A 17,570-nucleotide genomic window follows, 5' to 3' on the forward strand; every position below is an offset into this window, starting at 1 on the left:
TCATTCTCGGGGTCCCACCCTGTTTGAGTGGGAACTAATTTAGAGATTATCTTGTCTCATTGCCTAGTTTGACCCAAGAGGAAACCAAGGCCTAAAGTACTTAAGATAATTGCCCAAGTTCACACCCACAGGCCTGATGGCGCCAGGGTGAAAACCCAGGTCCCGGAGTTAAGGATCCTGAAATCTTTTTACACATTTTAAGATTAAGGAACGGAAGTCTCACTGTAGACAGATATATCTCTCTATCTATGTCGTAGAGATGTCGATATGTTAGCACTTCATACAGTCAGTTCTAAGAACTGCACATAAACTTAGACCCTGGCTTCCCTCGTGTGGTATTTACTCTAAGTAGCAATATGTGTTTGCAGTATCTGAATGAAAAGAAACGTTCAAAGGAATGGCTTAGCTTTCATTCATTACGTGTTTCTTCTCTCTTTCTTCTCTGCATCAAAGTGAGAAGGTGTCTTGATTTTGCCTGTAGATTCCCTCTGGAACCTGGACAGAACCTGCTTTGGGGACCTGGAGCTACCTGAACCTTAGCAACTTGGCTCGGAAGCAGGATTCTGACCGAGAACTCACTGGGTACTCTCACGGCAGACTGCTGTTCGTGGGGTAGCCACGACTACTGCTGTTCACAGAGATAGAAGCATGTTTCCTTCTGGGGTCCTCTCACAGCCCCAGCTGCCTCAGGGAACCTTCTAGACCTTAGTCTGAATTCAAGAGTCAGGGAAATCCTGATGCCACAAAACCCTTCTGGGTCTAGTTTCACATAACTAAAATAATAAACAGGAAGAGATTCTAGAATCTGATGGAAACACTTAGGCACAGTTGTTATTAATGCTTTTAAGAGCTGCTTCTCTAAGTCTCCAGGCAGTTAGAGAGATTAGCAGAGTGGGAACTAAAATACCAGGGCAAAGGCCCCTCAGAACCCCGGCTTAGGTTGAAAGGCAGAGTGGGGGAACAGGCAACAGCATGCCCCCTTCGACCCTCTATCGGTTTTCTGCTTTACATCCAGGCTGGAAGGAAGGAAAAACAGTCTACATTTTCCTTCATGTTCCAAGATTCTTTCTTGACCTGATAAACATGTCTGATCTTTGAACAATGGGAGGCACAGCTGGCACAGTTCCCTGTGAGCACCATAGCTGGCAGTGGCCATGCTAAGAGCACACAACGAGTGCCCACGCGTTCCTCGGAGCCTTTGCTAGGGGGGTCCCCATTTGGACACCTACCCTGGGAGCTGTTTTGGTCACTGTTTTAATCTTTTCTCTGGGAGACATACGGGTTTGAATTACCGCTGGCTTACGTCCCACTGACCCCAGGTCCCCAAGCAGACCTCAGTGACCTGTGGTGCCAACTATTTGTATCTATGTATTGGGAACTCACTACCACACACCTACCCAGAGGAAGGCTGACTCCCTCCAGTCAAAGTGGCAAAGACAGCTGCGGAGCTACAGGGCCTTGATTTCTCCAAGAAAACCACGTGTGGGTCACACCCACATTGATAAGCTCAAAGATACGGGAATCACAATAGAACGAAGCTCAAATACCATAGCTCTCAGAACAGACACTGATGTCCAGGGAGCCCTGGATTCCTCACTTCCATTCTGGTTGACTATTGGGGTGACCTTAGAAACACTTTTTAATTAGCTTTTGCTTCAACTGTCTTAACTGTTCCCTCCAAGAGTTTATAAATTAATATGCTGGCTGCTCTTTGAATGGTTCTGGGCAAATGATTACTACACAATGTCAGTCATTATTAGTGCCTACTCTTCATTCCCAGGAAGTGGGATGTCCTGAAAAAGAGCCACAGTGTTTTCAATCCTAAGAAAAGCCACAAACACCCATTTCACACTTTCCTAACAATCTTGACTCTAAGTCCGTTATCACCATAAGCTTACAGATGTCTTTTATGTATTTTGTTTTTTCACTTGCAAATACTTGTCAAATTTGAGGATTCTAGGCTGGGCATGGTGGCACATGCCTTTAATCCTGGCATACAGGAGGCAGAGGCAGGCAGATCTTTATGAGTTCAAGGCCAGCTTGGTCCACAATGTCCAGGACAGCCAGGGCTACACAAAGAAACTCTCTCTCTCTCTCTCTCTCACACACACACACACACACACACACACACACACACACAAAACAAAACAAACAAAACAAAACAAAATATTCTATATAACATACATGGATACATACATATGCATGTAAAATATTGTTGCTGTTTCCCTTCAAAGCCAAAGAAGAAAGCTATATTCAGGAGGTTGGGAATATAGTTCAGTTAGTAAGGAATTTGTTGCCCAAGTATAAGGAACTGAGTTTGGATCCCCAGCACCAAGGTATAGAAGCTGGGTGTGGCAGTACGTGCCTGTAACCCCAGTCCTGGTGAGGTTGAGAAACAAGAATTTGGAGACTCACTACCAGCCATTCCAGCCAGAATTTTAAGCTTGGTAGGCTCCAGGTTCAGTGAGAGACCCTGATTCAAGCAAGCAAAAGGGCATAAGGAAAGTAGTGGATGAAGACCCATGACATCAGCCTCTAGGCTCCATGGGGAACACACCATGGATACACTTACATTAACACGTGTATCCTACTTCTCTCTCTCACACACACTTATAGTCTCATGATGACTTCAACAAAGTCCTCTAAAAAGCAGTTGGTTGGCCAAGAGGCCCTTCAGTTGACCTATCTTAAGGGTAACTTCATCTAGAAAGAATTAGTTGGTGAGACTAGCACCCTGCTGGTTCTGAGTTCAAGGAATGCCTCTACTTTGCTATCATTACTGTGATCTCAGAGCTTCAACACTGAGTGTTCAGACACCTTCACAGGTGGGTAGAAGCTGTAGCATTTTTTTCTTGACCCTTTTGAGTTTTACTCATGAACTCTGTTCCACACGTCACAGGTACCTGACCCAGTAATAGAGACTGCCGAAGCCTTATCTCCAGATGGACCCATGCTGCTCCCCGTCCTGATTTCCTCAGCAGCACGTCTCCTGTCCACCAAGCCAAGACTTGCATTTAAAGTACGTCATGCACCATTTGTAGAGAATGTATCTGGAAAAATGTAGCCTCATATCTCAACGTCCCCCAATTTCCTAAATCACAGACACGTGTGGCCTGAGAGCTGGCGCTCTACACTAAGTTCCCAGAATAGTGAAGCAACAAAAATCAACTCTTAAAATTCTTCTTGTGAAAAGTCCTTTTCTGGGGCAGGGGGTAGCTGGAGAGATTGCTCAGTCAGTAAAGTGCCCACCACCGAAGTCTGAGGGCTCAGGATCCCATCCATACTACATAGGTAGCTGGCCAGGTGAGGCGGTGTGCCTGCAGCTGTAACCACAGCGATGGAGGGTAGAGGCCTGCAGATCCCCGAGGTTTGCTGGCAAGCTAGGGTGGCTCGGTGGAGGAGCCACAGGTTCAAGGAGATGCCCTGTCTCAAAAAATAAGTAGTGAGCAGAAAAGGGTGATGTCTAATTTGACTTCTGACCTCCACATCCACATGGACACATAAATCCCTGACCCCCTCTCCACACACGCCAATGCCACCAGCATCATCCTTTTAGTGTATCTTCTATTCTTAAACTATTTATCTCAGCATGTTAACAAGCCATCAAATACTCTACTCACTACCTGAAAACAAACCCCTTTTGACGGCACTCTTACCCCTAGGAATTTAAATCCCCCCCTCACTAATTTCTGTCTTGAGTGGAAATGTAAAAGTGTCCTGTGGAATGTGTGAAAGGCAAGCTTTGACTCACTGGGGACAGAGGGCGACTGGTAAGGAATCATCTGAAGGGTAAAGAGGTTCAGACTGTCTCTCTCTGGAGCACACATCCTACTACAGCTCAGGTCCGGATGACCATGTCAACACTGAGGCTCCCATGCACCTACTTTACAACCTCAGAGCTGGGTCTCATGTGAGAAGTCAGGAAAGTCAGCCCACAAAGGCTCCAAAGCCAGGAGAGAAGGTTCATAGGATGTGAGATGCAGACAGCACAGTAGGGATGGACCAAAGGGACAAATGGATGATGTGCGGATGGATACCAGTCCAATGCCAGACAAGAGTGAAGAACTCTCCTGATCCTTGCTGCTTCACCATCCTGTTTAATCGGGGAGGAAAGTTACTTCCTTTCTCTGGGGCTTTTTTTTCTTCTTGGAAGGACCAGAAGGTTATTTCTGAGTCTTTGATTTCCTGAAGTGAGAGAACTTTGCAGTGTTGCTCAGTTGGGCCAGACTCATCCAGAACTCATGATCCATTACTAATGAGGGGTTGGACAGAGCTCCTTAGTGGAGAGCGACTGCATTAGTTTGGCCTCCCTGATTTGCACATAGAGTCCTCACTTCCCATTGCATCAAAAAGTGACGGTGGGTGGATTCCACCAGAAATAATCAAGACACTCAGAAAGCAGGTGAGATGTGGGTCACAAGCCTGTGACCTCAAGCACCCAGGGGGAGGAGGCGGGACTGTCAGAAGTTCAAAGACAGCCTGGTCTACATAGCAAGTTCCAGGCCAACCAGGACTACACAGCAAGAGCCTGTCTCAACTCAAAAGACAAAAAGAAACAAATAAAGAGGAAGAGAACAGTGAAATTAACCACTAGTGGCCCACCCTTGCTTTTGGAGTTGGCCTGCGTTTGAAATTTGTGTTTTTTTAGAAGTCTTTTGTGAAACAGAAGTCTATGCCTGAGGCTACTAACAGCTCTTTATGACACACTGAGCCTTATTTCTCCCCATTTCACTCTTCCCTTGACATCAAATTCCATCTGAGAAGAAAGGCTGAGTACAGAGGGGGTGCCCTCAGGTACTTCTCCCAGTGACTGTTGTCATTAGATATAAAATAGCAGGGTGGCAAACACTTTAACTGAATTCTTGATCCTCAGGGCAGACAGCTATACCAATACGGGGCATTTCCCTTCTCTCGCCATTTGTTTTTTAGGTTCAGCTCCTCCCTCGCTTCTTTGAATGTTTCAGAAAAAAAAAAATGCATGTGGTGAAAACCTGTCTTTCTTACGTGTGGAAGAAAAAGGGAATACTAGAAGGCTTGTTTTGGATCCGTTTTAAGCTGTTTTCTTACAGAGGGTCATTGTCTAAACTGTTCTTGAAGCAAAGGCTGCTTTGGAGAGCCACAGACACCCGAAAGAGACATCTTATGAGTCTGGTCCCCCTCAGCATCAGCCTTCCTACACTTCTCCCCCACCCCCGCCCCCAGCCGCCACTGTCTGTTCCCTCTCCAGTTGTCTGCAGGGAGCCCTGGCCCTTGAGGTATCGCTGTCATTCTGAGTAGTAGTCACTTCTGCTCTGGAAAGCCAGGAGTGCTCTGAGGATTCCTGGCTGTGTGAGGTCTGTGTGCCATCTTAGTCTGTTGCCCACACATAAAGAAGCAGGGTGTGCTACCCAGCAAGTCCCAGGGTTCTCCGAGCCGGATCACGGCTGGGAAAGTTCAAAGTGTTTACAGAGGAAAGGCGGAACTGGGCCTGGTAGGGGGTAAAATAGGAGCGCAGGCCAGAGTGGAGGGGTCACCAAGCTCAGCAAGCAGAGGGAAGGGCAGCGATGTGAAAACCATGTCCTGGGATAGTCTGGTCACAGCAGGTGCTCTCTGCATGGAACTGCTTCAGGGAAACTGGAGAAATGGAGGCAGGGAGATGGCCAGTTCTAACAGGTAGTCCAGATACCACAAGTCATGGCCCTGACTGCAGGAAACGTTGCCATAGCCACAGCGAGCACTGGATAGCCACAGAGAGCCACAAGCCCAAGGGCTTCGACCTCAGAGCACAGACGAACTGCATGTGCTGAGATCACAGCCGAGGGAACTAACTCAGAACCTCAATGGAGCTACCACATGGAAAAGGTCACCTGGAGGGGACAAGGCAATGAAGCTCCACTGGGGATCCCTGACATTTCCTAAGCTCACGCCTGCACCAGACACTTAGCATCAGCTAGTTAAGTCTTACAAAGATGCTGTTGTTATTACATTTTATAGAAGATACTGGGGTGCCAGGGGCTTCTGAGGAATTCTACTCACTGTATTCTAGGGCCCGTGTTCTTAATGGCTTCATTTTTTTTATCTAACCTCCTTGCACCACAGCTTCTGGGGACAGGAAGGAGCCTACTTTTCAACATCCCAGGCTCTGAGGGTGTTATTTCCCAGGGTGGGGCTAGGCATGGTTTAGAAGCAGGCTGGTGTCCATCCAGGGCCCATCTGACTACAAGAGCTGTAGTCTAGCCTGAGCTCCTGGGCCAGGGTGTGGTCCTGGAAGAGTGTGACTCCTGCATTTACTCAAAAATAGTCATTAAGTCATTTTGAAGACATCTTTCCTTCAGACTAAACAACCCCACTCCCTTTTTAAACACTTTCCTCACAGGCGCTCTTTTTTGAGACCATCTTTCTATATTTACTAACCCCCCTGCCCAGCATTCTTCTCCCAGCCCAGTCTCTATTTTAAACTATCCTAGAACAAGATCTTCACTAGGGAAGAAGAAAGGAATGTCTTCCCAGATTTCATCTCTGGCCTTAACAAATTAGCACTAGCATAGATGGCAAATTGCCTCTTGTGGTCCACTCTGACTTTCAGGTTTTTTTGTTTTGTTTTGTTTTGTTTTGTTTTTCTTTCTCATTTGTACTTGGCCAATCTTCTATTCACTGATTGTTTCTGACCACACTGAACTTTGCTATTTGTTTGAGGGTCTACCCCTGGCCTCAGAAAGCCCTTCAAGCTGTTCTTAACTCATTTGAGTTGGCCTAGTTTTTCTTTGACACCTAAGACAAAGCTTCAGAAAGAACCCATTACATAGGAACAACTTCTGAGAAGTGAGAGAGCTGACAAGGAAACTCCTCATGTCTGCAGGGGCCTGACATCCCTTCAGCAGAGAGGCCAAAGCCACAGACAGATTTGTGAGACCTCGTGGGTCTTTGAGTACACCAGCTCAGAGAGTTACTGGCCCCAGGTGGGCCCACTTACTTCGGGGTTCCCGGGGGCCGTCCACTGTGATTTTGATGGCTCTGTGGTAGGTGGCCACTTGTGGCGGGTTTGTAAAGACGGTGATGGTCAGAGTGAAGCTCTTGCCTGTGGAGACACAAAACAGAACAGACACAGTGAGGGGTGATCTGAGCATCTTCCCACTGGGTCAATCTAGGTTGTGCAGCCCTCAGACTGGAGAGGCAACAGGGCTGGGGCAGGAGCAGTTGTCCTCCTGGTGCTCGTGTGCATTGTGCACTGTTCCCAATCTGGAATGCACACAGCGGGTTCTTAGGTGTGGAACACCGAATAACTATGTGGCTTTAAGTCAGCCATTAATTACCAACAGGATCAGGGAAGACCAGAATTTACCCCCACACTGGGACTTTGGGAATTGCTAGCTGGGACTCACAGCCATCCACTCCTACCCTTGGTCCTCCTGTCTCTTCTGCTTTCCTTGGATGTTTATAAAATCCAGGCAAAAGAAGAAGAAAAGAAGCCTCTCCATATTTCTCTTTTAACTCTGGACTTCTGAGGATTATAAAAGATTGACTTTCTAGGGCCGGGGGTAGGTCAGTGGTTAGAGCAGTTGCCTAGCAAGCAGTAAAGTGCAGGACTCTATGTCAGCACTGCGTTAACTGGATGCAGTGCCACACATCTGTAATCCCTGAACTCAGGTAATGGAGGAAGAACAATCAGAAGTTCAAAGCCATCCTCAGCTACATAGTGAGTTTGAAGTTAGCCTGGGCTACATGAGACCCTGTCTCAAAACAAATGAATTAACAAACCAAACCAATGAAGATTGAATTTCTAAGTGTGAAAACAGGATGAATTAGAAATTATTCCTTCTTAATATTAGAAATTGATGGTTGATGTTAAATACTATTTATAAATGCCAGGTGACTAAACGTTACAGAAGTATTAATGGGATAGAACAGCACAAAAATGTGCAGCCAGCACATTCAAATTGTTCATACAAAAGTGTGCCTGTCTCTCTCTATTTGACATGTTCTATGAAACGTCAGCTCAGAGTTCAGTCAAACACATTACTCCTTGGCTGGCTTCAAGGGCTTCAGGGGGTGGAGTCTGGGTTCGAATTCCTGCTGCTTCCCCCTGACAAACTGCTCTATCTAGACTTCTTAGTGTTCATGCCTGAAAATTGGGTACAGGCAATTTTCCAAATTTATACAGTTTTTGGCAGAGAGAAGAATAAATGAGGCAATGCTTTTCAGCAGCGCCTGCGCTCTGTGTTCAAAGGCTCACGTCTGTGCTCCCACCCCTGCCCTGTTTCCCAGAGCTCTGCCTGGAATGCCGGTGATTGGCTGAGGGCAAGAGAAAGTGTTCTACCTATTATTATTATATTAGTTCTTCAGTTAAGAAAATGTCTCCTCTTACATCATATGCAATGAATGAAAGGGAAGCAAGCCATGCCTACTGGCTCCACAAGGCTCTGGCTATTTTAAAACCCAGCCTACCTGCCTACCCTCCTTAGAAGAAACATATGGTTTCCAGCTGACATGTGTGTTTTACTATGGATGAAGGCTTCTGAGAAATTTCCTAAGAATACAACCTATGACCACAACATGCTGCATTTGTAATCAAGAAGATTGTCCCCAAATAATCCTCGACATGCTAAAGTCTGTGCCAAAAAGGATAGTGTCAGGCAAGGCTGGTGAGGAAGTTCACCAGCACCTAGAGTGGCCCGGGGGACCAGGCAGGAGTGAGTTCTGGGGACTAGGGCTTTATGGCACAGGAGAGTGTGTACCTGAACTCCCCCCAACACCGTCCATTGGCTGCCTCCTCTGGAAGATGCTGCCAGGCTCTGGGGTTTGCCAGATGGCATCGGGGGAATCCCCTGTGGTTTTCTACCTTGGCATCTAGCTGACTTGGGGGGATGGTGGACAAAAGCTGAGGGTGGACACACTGAGGACGCTGTGCTGATGGGGAGGCCCAAGGGAGCTAGCTGGCCATCATTGTCTATAGTCTTCAAGCTTGAGGCCTGCTGCTGCTAAGGTAAGCATCCTGCAGACAGCACAGAAGGCTTTCCCTTCTCAGCAAGAACCCATGATGGGTGAGCTCTTGAGTCATCCACAGGGTCAGTTTCCAAAATCTTCTCCCTAGAACCTTCCCCTTCTTCTGCAGATCATGAGCTCAGCTCTCAAGCTTTGCAATTCTGGGGTTTCTGTGCCCACAGCCACTTCTCCAGCAACCCAGCCTCACTTGCTTGGGTGAACATCTTCAAAGCACAGGCAGTCTCCACTGACCTGCTCCTCAGTGATCTTCTCTGAGCATGAGTTTCCTTGTGACTGTTTCTAATGGGCCCCATAAATCACTCTTCACCTTGATTAATGAGGACATCTGCTTTGACAGCATTTGTGATTGTCCAAGCTTAATCTGCCTGAGGGCAGGGGCCATGTTCTTCTCCAAAGCCTAGTATGCCTCAGACGTGTGAAAGGAGAACAGGCAGAGGTGTAGGGGCAGGAGAAGACAGTGACGAGAGAGGGAAAAGGAAAAAGTACCTTGAAGACGCGAGTGACTGGTGGTGACATGGCTGAACCCTGAGCTGGCCTGGGGTGTGTGTTTCAGGGAGTGCAAGGACAATGAGTTCTACTGCCTTCAGCTAGTCACTTAGAAGATTTGGATTCTCCCACATTTTTTTTTTTTGTTTTGTTTTGTTTTGCCTCCATTGGTCTCAGTTCAAAGGATATTTGTGGTGTGGCTCACAGCCCTCTGACACTATCTTTTGAGTCTGAGGCAGAGGGATGCCTGCATTGGAGCTTGTAGCTCTCTGAAAGCTCTCTTCTCAGCTCATGGCTGTGAAATAACTGTACCATCTAATGTTCTCTGAGGCTGTCATCTGAGCCCATGACTGAACTCTGACTTCAGCTGTGGGTTGCCTGAAGCGCATCTTCAAGCTCTCTGGTGATGTCTTCCAAACCTCTGACTATCCAGCATTCTGTCAGCATGCATAGATGCATGGTGGCCCATGTCCTCTGCTGCCTACAGCTTTGGAACTGCAAAGACCTCAGCGAGCGCTGAGTTCAAGCAGTCTTGGGCTGATGCAATACAACACTGTCACTTAATGTACACAGACTCAGACTCTCGTTGTTCTGGGAACAACAACATCAAGATGAAGGTTCCTGTAAGATTGCTCCCTTAGGAGGCTCTGAGGGTGGCTGGCTCCTTCCTTCTCCTCCTTCTGGCTTCCTGGGTTTGTCATGGGCATTGACCTTGCAGGAGCTTGTAGTCTCAGTGCTTAATCGCTGGCTCCATCTTTGTATGCTGCCTTCCTATAGCATGGCCTCAACTTGACTCTGAATCTCCCCTTCCATAGAAGTTGCCATACATGGACTCCACATGAAGGTCATCATGCATCGACTCTACATGAAGGTCATATACATGGACTAAACATGAAGGTCATCATGCATGGACTCTTCATGAAGGTCATCATGCATGGACTCTATATGAAGTCATCACATGTGGCTTTAACCTCACTGCACTTGTGACCTTTCTAAATAAGGGCATATTCTGAGATCATGGGTGGGTATAGACTGGGCACATTCTTCATCCCAGGCTTGGCATGTGAGCGTTTCTAGTCACCAAAACAGCCCTGTTCTTAGCAGTCCTCCTTCAGTCACGATACCTGTAAATTCCTAAAGAGCAACAAAGAAATCCATGTCCGCAATACCAACATTTGTAGGTAAACACACACCTTACACTGTTTTCAACACTTCCCTACATATTATTTCACATGGCTGCCACAGCAGACTCATGAAGTGAGCAAGAGGGTAAGGAAGAGAAGTCCTTACAAGGGAGGAAGCTAGGAAGTAGAAAGCTGAAGTTATGTTCTCAAGCTCATTCAGCTTGGGTTGGCAAGATGGCCCAGTGGGCGAAGGTACTGGCTGCCAAGGTGGACACTCGGAGTTTCATTCCAATAACAAAGAGAGAACTGACTCCTATAAATTATCCGCTGACCTCCAAAGCTGTGCCACAAGACACGTGCACCCACACTACCACACAAAAACACACACTATAATAAAATACCGAATAATATTAACAATAAAATATTAATCACCTAACTTAGTCACAGAGAAACCAACCCTTTGTGTTCCTGCCACTCACTGGTGTCATAAATCTCCATCCACACAACATCCAAACTCGCAGCCTTTATCCACCCCTCTACCGTCTCCCAAAGTGAAAACCGCCCCGGTGACTCTAACATGCAGACTTTTCTAGGCAGCTACCTATGAAGCCAGGGTTCAGCATGAGTCTCTCCCGGAGCTGACGGGGGTACCAGGAGGTGCAAACCCTGGAGAAGCTCCTGGTTAACTAGAGAGCAGCTGACTTAGAGAAATTCTGTCACCAGGAGAACCGCAAGGGCACTGCTCATCGCCTCGGTTCTTACTATTTTGTGCTCAGAATTTTAAGCACAGACCATGAGGAATCTTCGCTTAGCAGTGCTTACCAGGCAGGGAGACTTCACGTCAGGAATGGGGCTCCCCTGGGAGGGGCAGGCTGCTGGCTAGCCTCTCAACAGGTGTGTGTTCCCCAATACACGTGGGCAATTATGTAGACCTCGGTGTCATTCCTCAAGACCTGCCATCTTGTCATCTGAGAGAGGGTCTCTTGCTGGCCTGAAACTCATGGGTTCAGCTAGTGATGAGTCCCACTTCCCCACAACTGGGAATTCAAACGTGTGTCACACACCCAGCTTTTAAAACATGCTGTCATAAATCATAAGTTGTACCTAGGGATGCAACCCATGCTTGTGACACAGGCGTTTCACCAATGGAACCATCTCCCTGGTCTCGGTGAGAGCATGGAGTCTGAGGACAACTGCTTATTATCTACAGGCCATGGTGACTTTTTTGTCACAGGTGAGTGTGACATTTTTCTCCTAGGGGGAAAACCTGACCTCCGGTCCTCCGTATTTTCCAGCTGGGTTTAGCACCCTGGTTGACAATGGCTTCCAGGTAGCCAGGGGTGCAGTTGGCAGCAGGGACCATGTGCTCTGCTCTCCACCCACCCAGGCCCACGGTTGTTCAGACAACGCTCTGCTTGGCCAGCACCTGCAGACGTGGGAGCTGCAGCCTGGAGCGCACATTCGTTATTAGCCAAATCCCCTTATTAAAATGACCTATGGGCTTGGTATTTTAAGTACGTGGGCGTGGAGAGTAAAAGACTTTCAAGTGTTTTTCTCAGCAAGTTGCAGCCAGAAGAGGGAGGGCTCAGGGGGGACCAGGGGAGGACGGGCAACCAACGTAACACTAGCCTTCCTGGGCTCTGCAGCACCTAAGGCAAGGCAGAGGGACTGGGCTGCCCAACTTCACGGCCTAGTCTGCTGCCCGATGGGAGATCCGCTTTCCCAGAAGCCCTCACTGGCCAGGACACAGATAACCTTGGAGGCTGATCCTGGGCACTGCCTGGAGGCAGAGGCTTTTGGCAGTGGAGGATCAAGCTGTTAAGTCGCAGATGCCCCGAATGTGAGTCATCCGGCCAGTAGGAGGTGCCAGGGGGAGAGGAAAGCATTACAACCTTCACTCTGCTCCTGGCTCTTAAGGAAAGGGCAGCTGATGCTGCCATGGATGGTTGTGATGTGGGAGGGCTGAGGAAGGAAGAGAAGAGCTGTCAGAAGAGAAGGACCAAGAGAGAAGGGGCCACTGTGGACTTACACAAGCACCGGGAGAAGCCTACTCCTCACATTCCGGAGATGTGGAGATACACGTGTGTGCATTGGAGGGGGGTGGGTTTGAGCGTGGATGCTGAGCAAGACAGTGTGTACCTGTGTCCGAATCGCAGGGGCCAGGCACCCAGCAAAGTCTGGGTAAAAAACGTCAAAGATATGACAACTGTTCCACAAAGAGCCTCAGAGATCCTGTGGGGAGGGGCTGGTATGAGATGGACACCTGATGGGAGGGAGGATGTGGGGGAAAAGGAGGAACATTCAAGAGGGGACAGAGTTGCTACTCAGATGGATTTCAAACTGAATTTAACATTCCGGGCTGCACCACCAGCTGGCAGCGCTCCGTGAGGCCTACCCGTGAGTGGCTGACCCACAACACGTGGCGTCTCCCTGGACGCCAGTCTGTCCACCCACCAGGCAGAACAAAATACGAACTGCTTTATTTAGTTGGAAAGAAGGTCACGGGGTGAGCCTTCCTGGACACTTGGTGCTGTGACATGACATGCTTTCCAAGGCCAGGCAGTTCCAGGGCCTTGGGGCGGGGCTCAATGGTGGACACTGACAGTTCTGAGCTCTATTAAGGCCTCGGCTGGACCCTGTCTGTCTGTCCGGCCTAAGACACACTCTGCTTCTCCTCACACGTAGTCAACGATGAAGCATTTCAAGATACTATACTGTTAAGGCTTAAGGCCTTCTCCAGGAGGGCTGAGGGTGGGAAGAGAAAAGTAGAGAGAAGATAGGTGGCTGGAAACCACTTCTTGCTGGCCCATAGTTGGGTTCTACCAGTACAGTCCAGACAGAGCCCCCGCCCCACCTCCCAAGCCAGCTGGAGTCAGAGGTGTCTCTCAGTCTCTTGCTGGGAGAAGCTACCCTTTCTTGGCCCGTGGGTGAGCTGCTCTACTCCACTGGCCTTTGGTGGCTCTATCACTCTCCTTCTCCTTGGTGTGGGTTGGGACGCATGAATCATCTTCTCCTTTTGGGGGACTGTTTCTGAGGATGTGAAACTTCCCCTTTGTCACGAAAAGGAAGACTACGCATGCAAAGGACCTCCTGCCCTGGGGCTGTGGGGTAGCCATTTTCCCTAAGTAGTACCCTTAACATCCCTCTGCTTGTGTCTCTGCAAGGGAGTCGCTGGGCTCTGCCACTTGGGGCTCCCAAGAGCATGCGAAAGGAAACATGTTTTTAAGGCTGCCTTTAAAAAAGCAAGGCAAGGCAGGAAGGGCTGGGGTGGGGGAGGTCTGCTCTTCACAAACTGAGGAAATCCCCGAAGATTCTCAAAGGTTGCTGGGAGAGTTCCCCTTGGACGCTGATATCTGAGGACTGGAATGAAGGCACCCAGGCCAGCAAGATGGCCCAGTGAGTAAGGGCCTGCTGCCAACCAAGTCACCTGAGTTCAGTCCCAGAGCCCACACGGTGAAAGGTGAGAACTGATCCCCACAAGTTGTCCTCTGACACCCACACGTGTGTACATCAACATGCATGCCCCCACACATGAGAGCGTGATCGCTCTCTCTCTGTCACACACTCTCACACGAGAGCAGGGGACAAACGAAGCCCCCTTAGACTCCAGGGACGGCTTCTGTGCCGCAGTATTGCCCTCGGTGTTCTGCCTCGTACTTTCTCTCCAGAGCGTCCTAACAGCCAGTGTTCACGCCTGTCTCTGTCCTTTCCTCTTCCTGCTTCCACCATGATCTGTCGTCAGTTCAGCTGTGTAATTAATTTATTTAGGGACTTGTGAGCAGAACAGGAATCATTCGACTCGCACAGAGTCGCCTGGTTCCTCTAAGCTGGACTGGAAGGTGTTTGTGTGCATATCTGATCTTGTGGGAAGTGACGCTGTCCAGCTGGCCTGGCTCAGGCCCACCTGTGTCCATGCAGACAGAATGCACACCAGAGCCCCCAAATTCAAGTTCAAGCCGTGGGTGCCTAACTGAAAATTTGAAATACAGAACTCAGTTGTCCACAGAAATAACCTTTGCCTGATTGCATGGGGTGACCAGACATTTGAAACAGAGTACTGCACTTGGGGAACAGGAAAGTCACACGTTACATCTCTCTGGAGTTCTCTGGAAGCGAGCCAGAGAAGCTCAGGGCTGTGCTCAAATCATATTTGTGTCTTCTGGTCCAGTGTTTTTAAAAATGGGGCTGAGCAATGGTGGCACACAGACTTAATTCCGGCACTAGGGAGGCAGAAACAAGCAGATCGCTGTGAGTTTGAGGCCAGCCTGGTCTAGTGAGTTCCAGGACAGTCAGGGTCACCCAGAGAAACCTTGTCTTGAAAAACAGAAAGAAAGAAGAAAAGAAAGAAAGAAAGGAAGGAAGGAGGGAGGGAGGGAGGGAAGGAAGGAAGGAAGGAAGGAAGGAAGGAAGGAAGGAAAGAAAGAAAGAAAGAAAGAAAGAAAGAAAGAAAGAAAGAAAGAAGGAGGTTGATGGGGAGATGGCTCAGTATGTATTAAAATGCTTTTGACAAGCATGAGGAACTGAGTTCGGCTCCCCAGCAGTCATGTAAAAAGCCAGTGGGCAATAGGAACCTATAACTATTTCTTGGGAGGGGGTGGATACAAATAGATTTGGGGGTTTCCTAGCTGAAATAGTGAGCTCCAAGTTCAATGAAAGACCTTATCTCAAACAAACAAACAAACAAAACAGTAGAAGAATCTGGAGACCAGTCTCTGGCTTCATACACTTCTTCTGCACACACATGTGCACACACATACAAGCTTGATAAAGTGAATCAGTGAGTTCTGCTGGCTTCCATGGCAGCTGCCTCTGGTTGGAAGGCATAGCTATACCTTGGGTGCTGGGTTGAGAACAACATTAGGGAAGAAGCGAGTGGACAAAGCTTTCCTTCACTGTGAACTCAGTGTGTCCTGCCTCTTTGTCTCTGAGGGTCCAGGAAGTTCAAACACACAGGACAAAGACAACCGATTTGTGTGAAGTAGGTACTGTAAGTCATCCCAAAGTGACATCAAATAGATATAAGGGAGAAGAGAAAAGCACAAGTATATTATACACAAATAGATACAAGTGTGAAGGGAACTGAGTGGATGACACACAGATGCTATATCTGTGCCATTTTCAATAAGGCATAGGAATGTCTATAGATTTCCTATCTTATGGGAAAGCTCCTAAAATTGGATCTAATACCTGTGTCACTTGACCACCCCCTAAAGTGCCAAGATCGTCCCTGGGGACTCTGTTTTCTTTCCTCCAGTTCCGTGTTTTCTCCTGTCTTACTCACTTGAGAGCCTAGCCTCACATTATCGCAGATGACCAGCCCGTGCTTAGCCCAGACATGTACAAGATTCTAGTTAGGCTAAGGCCACATGTGTTCTGTCCTTCCACCCACAGTGTTGTCTAGTGGACATACCCAGATTGCCCAGGTGCTGCCAGTCTTTCTGGCTTATGTAGTCCAGCCAGGGGTGACAGGGGAAAAATCGGAAAGTGGCTTCCCCAGGCTGTGTGATTCATCGCCGTGCATGTACCTGTGGCCTAGAGTCTCTCACACACAGCCCCACACCACACGCAGAAACAGCAGGGAGGCTGGGGTGCGGCTGTGGCCATCAGAACGGAGGGAGCACTGGGGTCTGCAGTTTCTGCTTGCCAGCCTTTTGAAATTCTGCTGTGCCGCAAGGTGGAAGGGCCAGCGGGCTGGACGCTAAGGGAAGACAGGAAATCGCAAGGCCAGCCTGAGGTGGGGCTAAGTCCCCAGGGGCAGCAACACTTACTGCGTGGGGGTGTTTGCAGGCTCTACACGCACGGATCTGAGGCTGCCTCCAAGGAGAAATGAGTGGGTATCCCAGCCCCCTCCACACACTTTTCCTACCCTTCACACTGGAATCTAAGTTTGTCCGTTATGAACATCTAGTGACACACTTCTCTCCTGAGGACCTGTTGGTGGTTCACTGTCTCATTGGCATCAGCACCAGTGCCCAGGGCAGATGTCAAGGCCCCGACAGCATCCTTACCCGGCCCTACTCCAAGGCCTCCAGGGCAGGACACCTACTATCTCCTGGTTCTTCAAATGGCAAGGTGCCCACCCCTGGCCGACACACACACACAGACACACACACACACACACACACAGACACATACACACACACAGACACACAGACACACACACAGACACACACAAACACACAGACACACACACACACAGACACACACACTGTTGCCTCCTGTAGGTATCAGTCAACATAGATGACAGGTTCTCTGGGGAAAGCCATCTGCCCTTCACTAGGTCTCCCACAACTTCCATTTGCTCCGGTTGTCACTGTCTTCTGACACAGACGTGTCCACTCAGAACCCTTGACCTTGAGGACTTCTCTTTGGCTGACTCATGAACCTAGTGTTAGCCTAGTGCCCGATGTAAATGGCACACAATACATGTATGATGAATCAGTGAATACATGGATGGGCATGTGGGAGGCTGAGGCAAAAGGATCACTGACTTCTAGGCCAGCCTGGGCTAAACACAGGGTTGTGTCAAAAAAAAAATGAGTGAATGAATAAATGAAATGGTCTTCTTAAATGGCTTCAGAAGACAAGGTAAGCAAACCGACAGAGCTAAGGAAGAGAAGCAGATAGAATGTGTGCCGCACAGAGTGTCCAGACTGTGGCTGGCTGTTTTGTTACTGCTATGAATGAATTTATTTGTGAATATGTAGGACACCTTCCTTTTGCCAGGTCCTTAGCAGAACAAAGGGATAAAAGTTCCTTGTCATGGAAGAGGGGCAGGAAGAGGGCCCACTGCTGTTCCTAGCTTCCTGTCATCTTCTCCCTCCTCTTCCCAGACTCCCCACTCCAGGAGGAAGACCTCTGCCATCTCACTTTTATCATCTTAACCCTGTGAGGATGAAAGGTACAGCCTTTCATCACACGGGAGGAAAAACAAAGGCCCGCACATGTCAGGGACTCCTGCCCACTTCTCAGACTTCC

General features: G+C 48.6%; 1 protein-coding gene across 2 annotated transcripts in view; it reads right to left on the reverse strand.

Moving 5' to 3' along the window:
• Positions 1-17,570, reverse strand: part of Runx1 (RUNX family transcription factor 1) — a 221,627-nt gene that overhangs the window by 55,429 nt on the left and 148,628 nt on the right. For both annotated transcript variants that reach the window (XM_060370754.1, XM_060370753.1), the window contains exon 5: positions 6,953-7,057. In XM_060370754.1, coding sequence (XP_060226737.1) covers positions 6,953-7,057 — 105 coding nt within the window. The remainder of the gene's footprint in view (positions 1-6,952; positions 7,058-17,570) is intronic.

This window comes from Meriones unguiculatus, chromosome 17, assembly GCF_030254825.1.
Source record: "Meriones unguiculatus strain TT.TT164.6M chromosome 17, Bangor_MerUng_6.1, whole genome shotgun sequence".
Classification (NCBI taxonomy): domain Eukaryota; kingdom Metazoa; phylum Chordata; class Mammalia; order Rodentia; family Muridae; genus Meriones; species Meriones unguiculatus.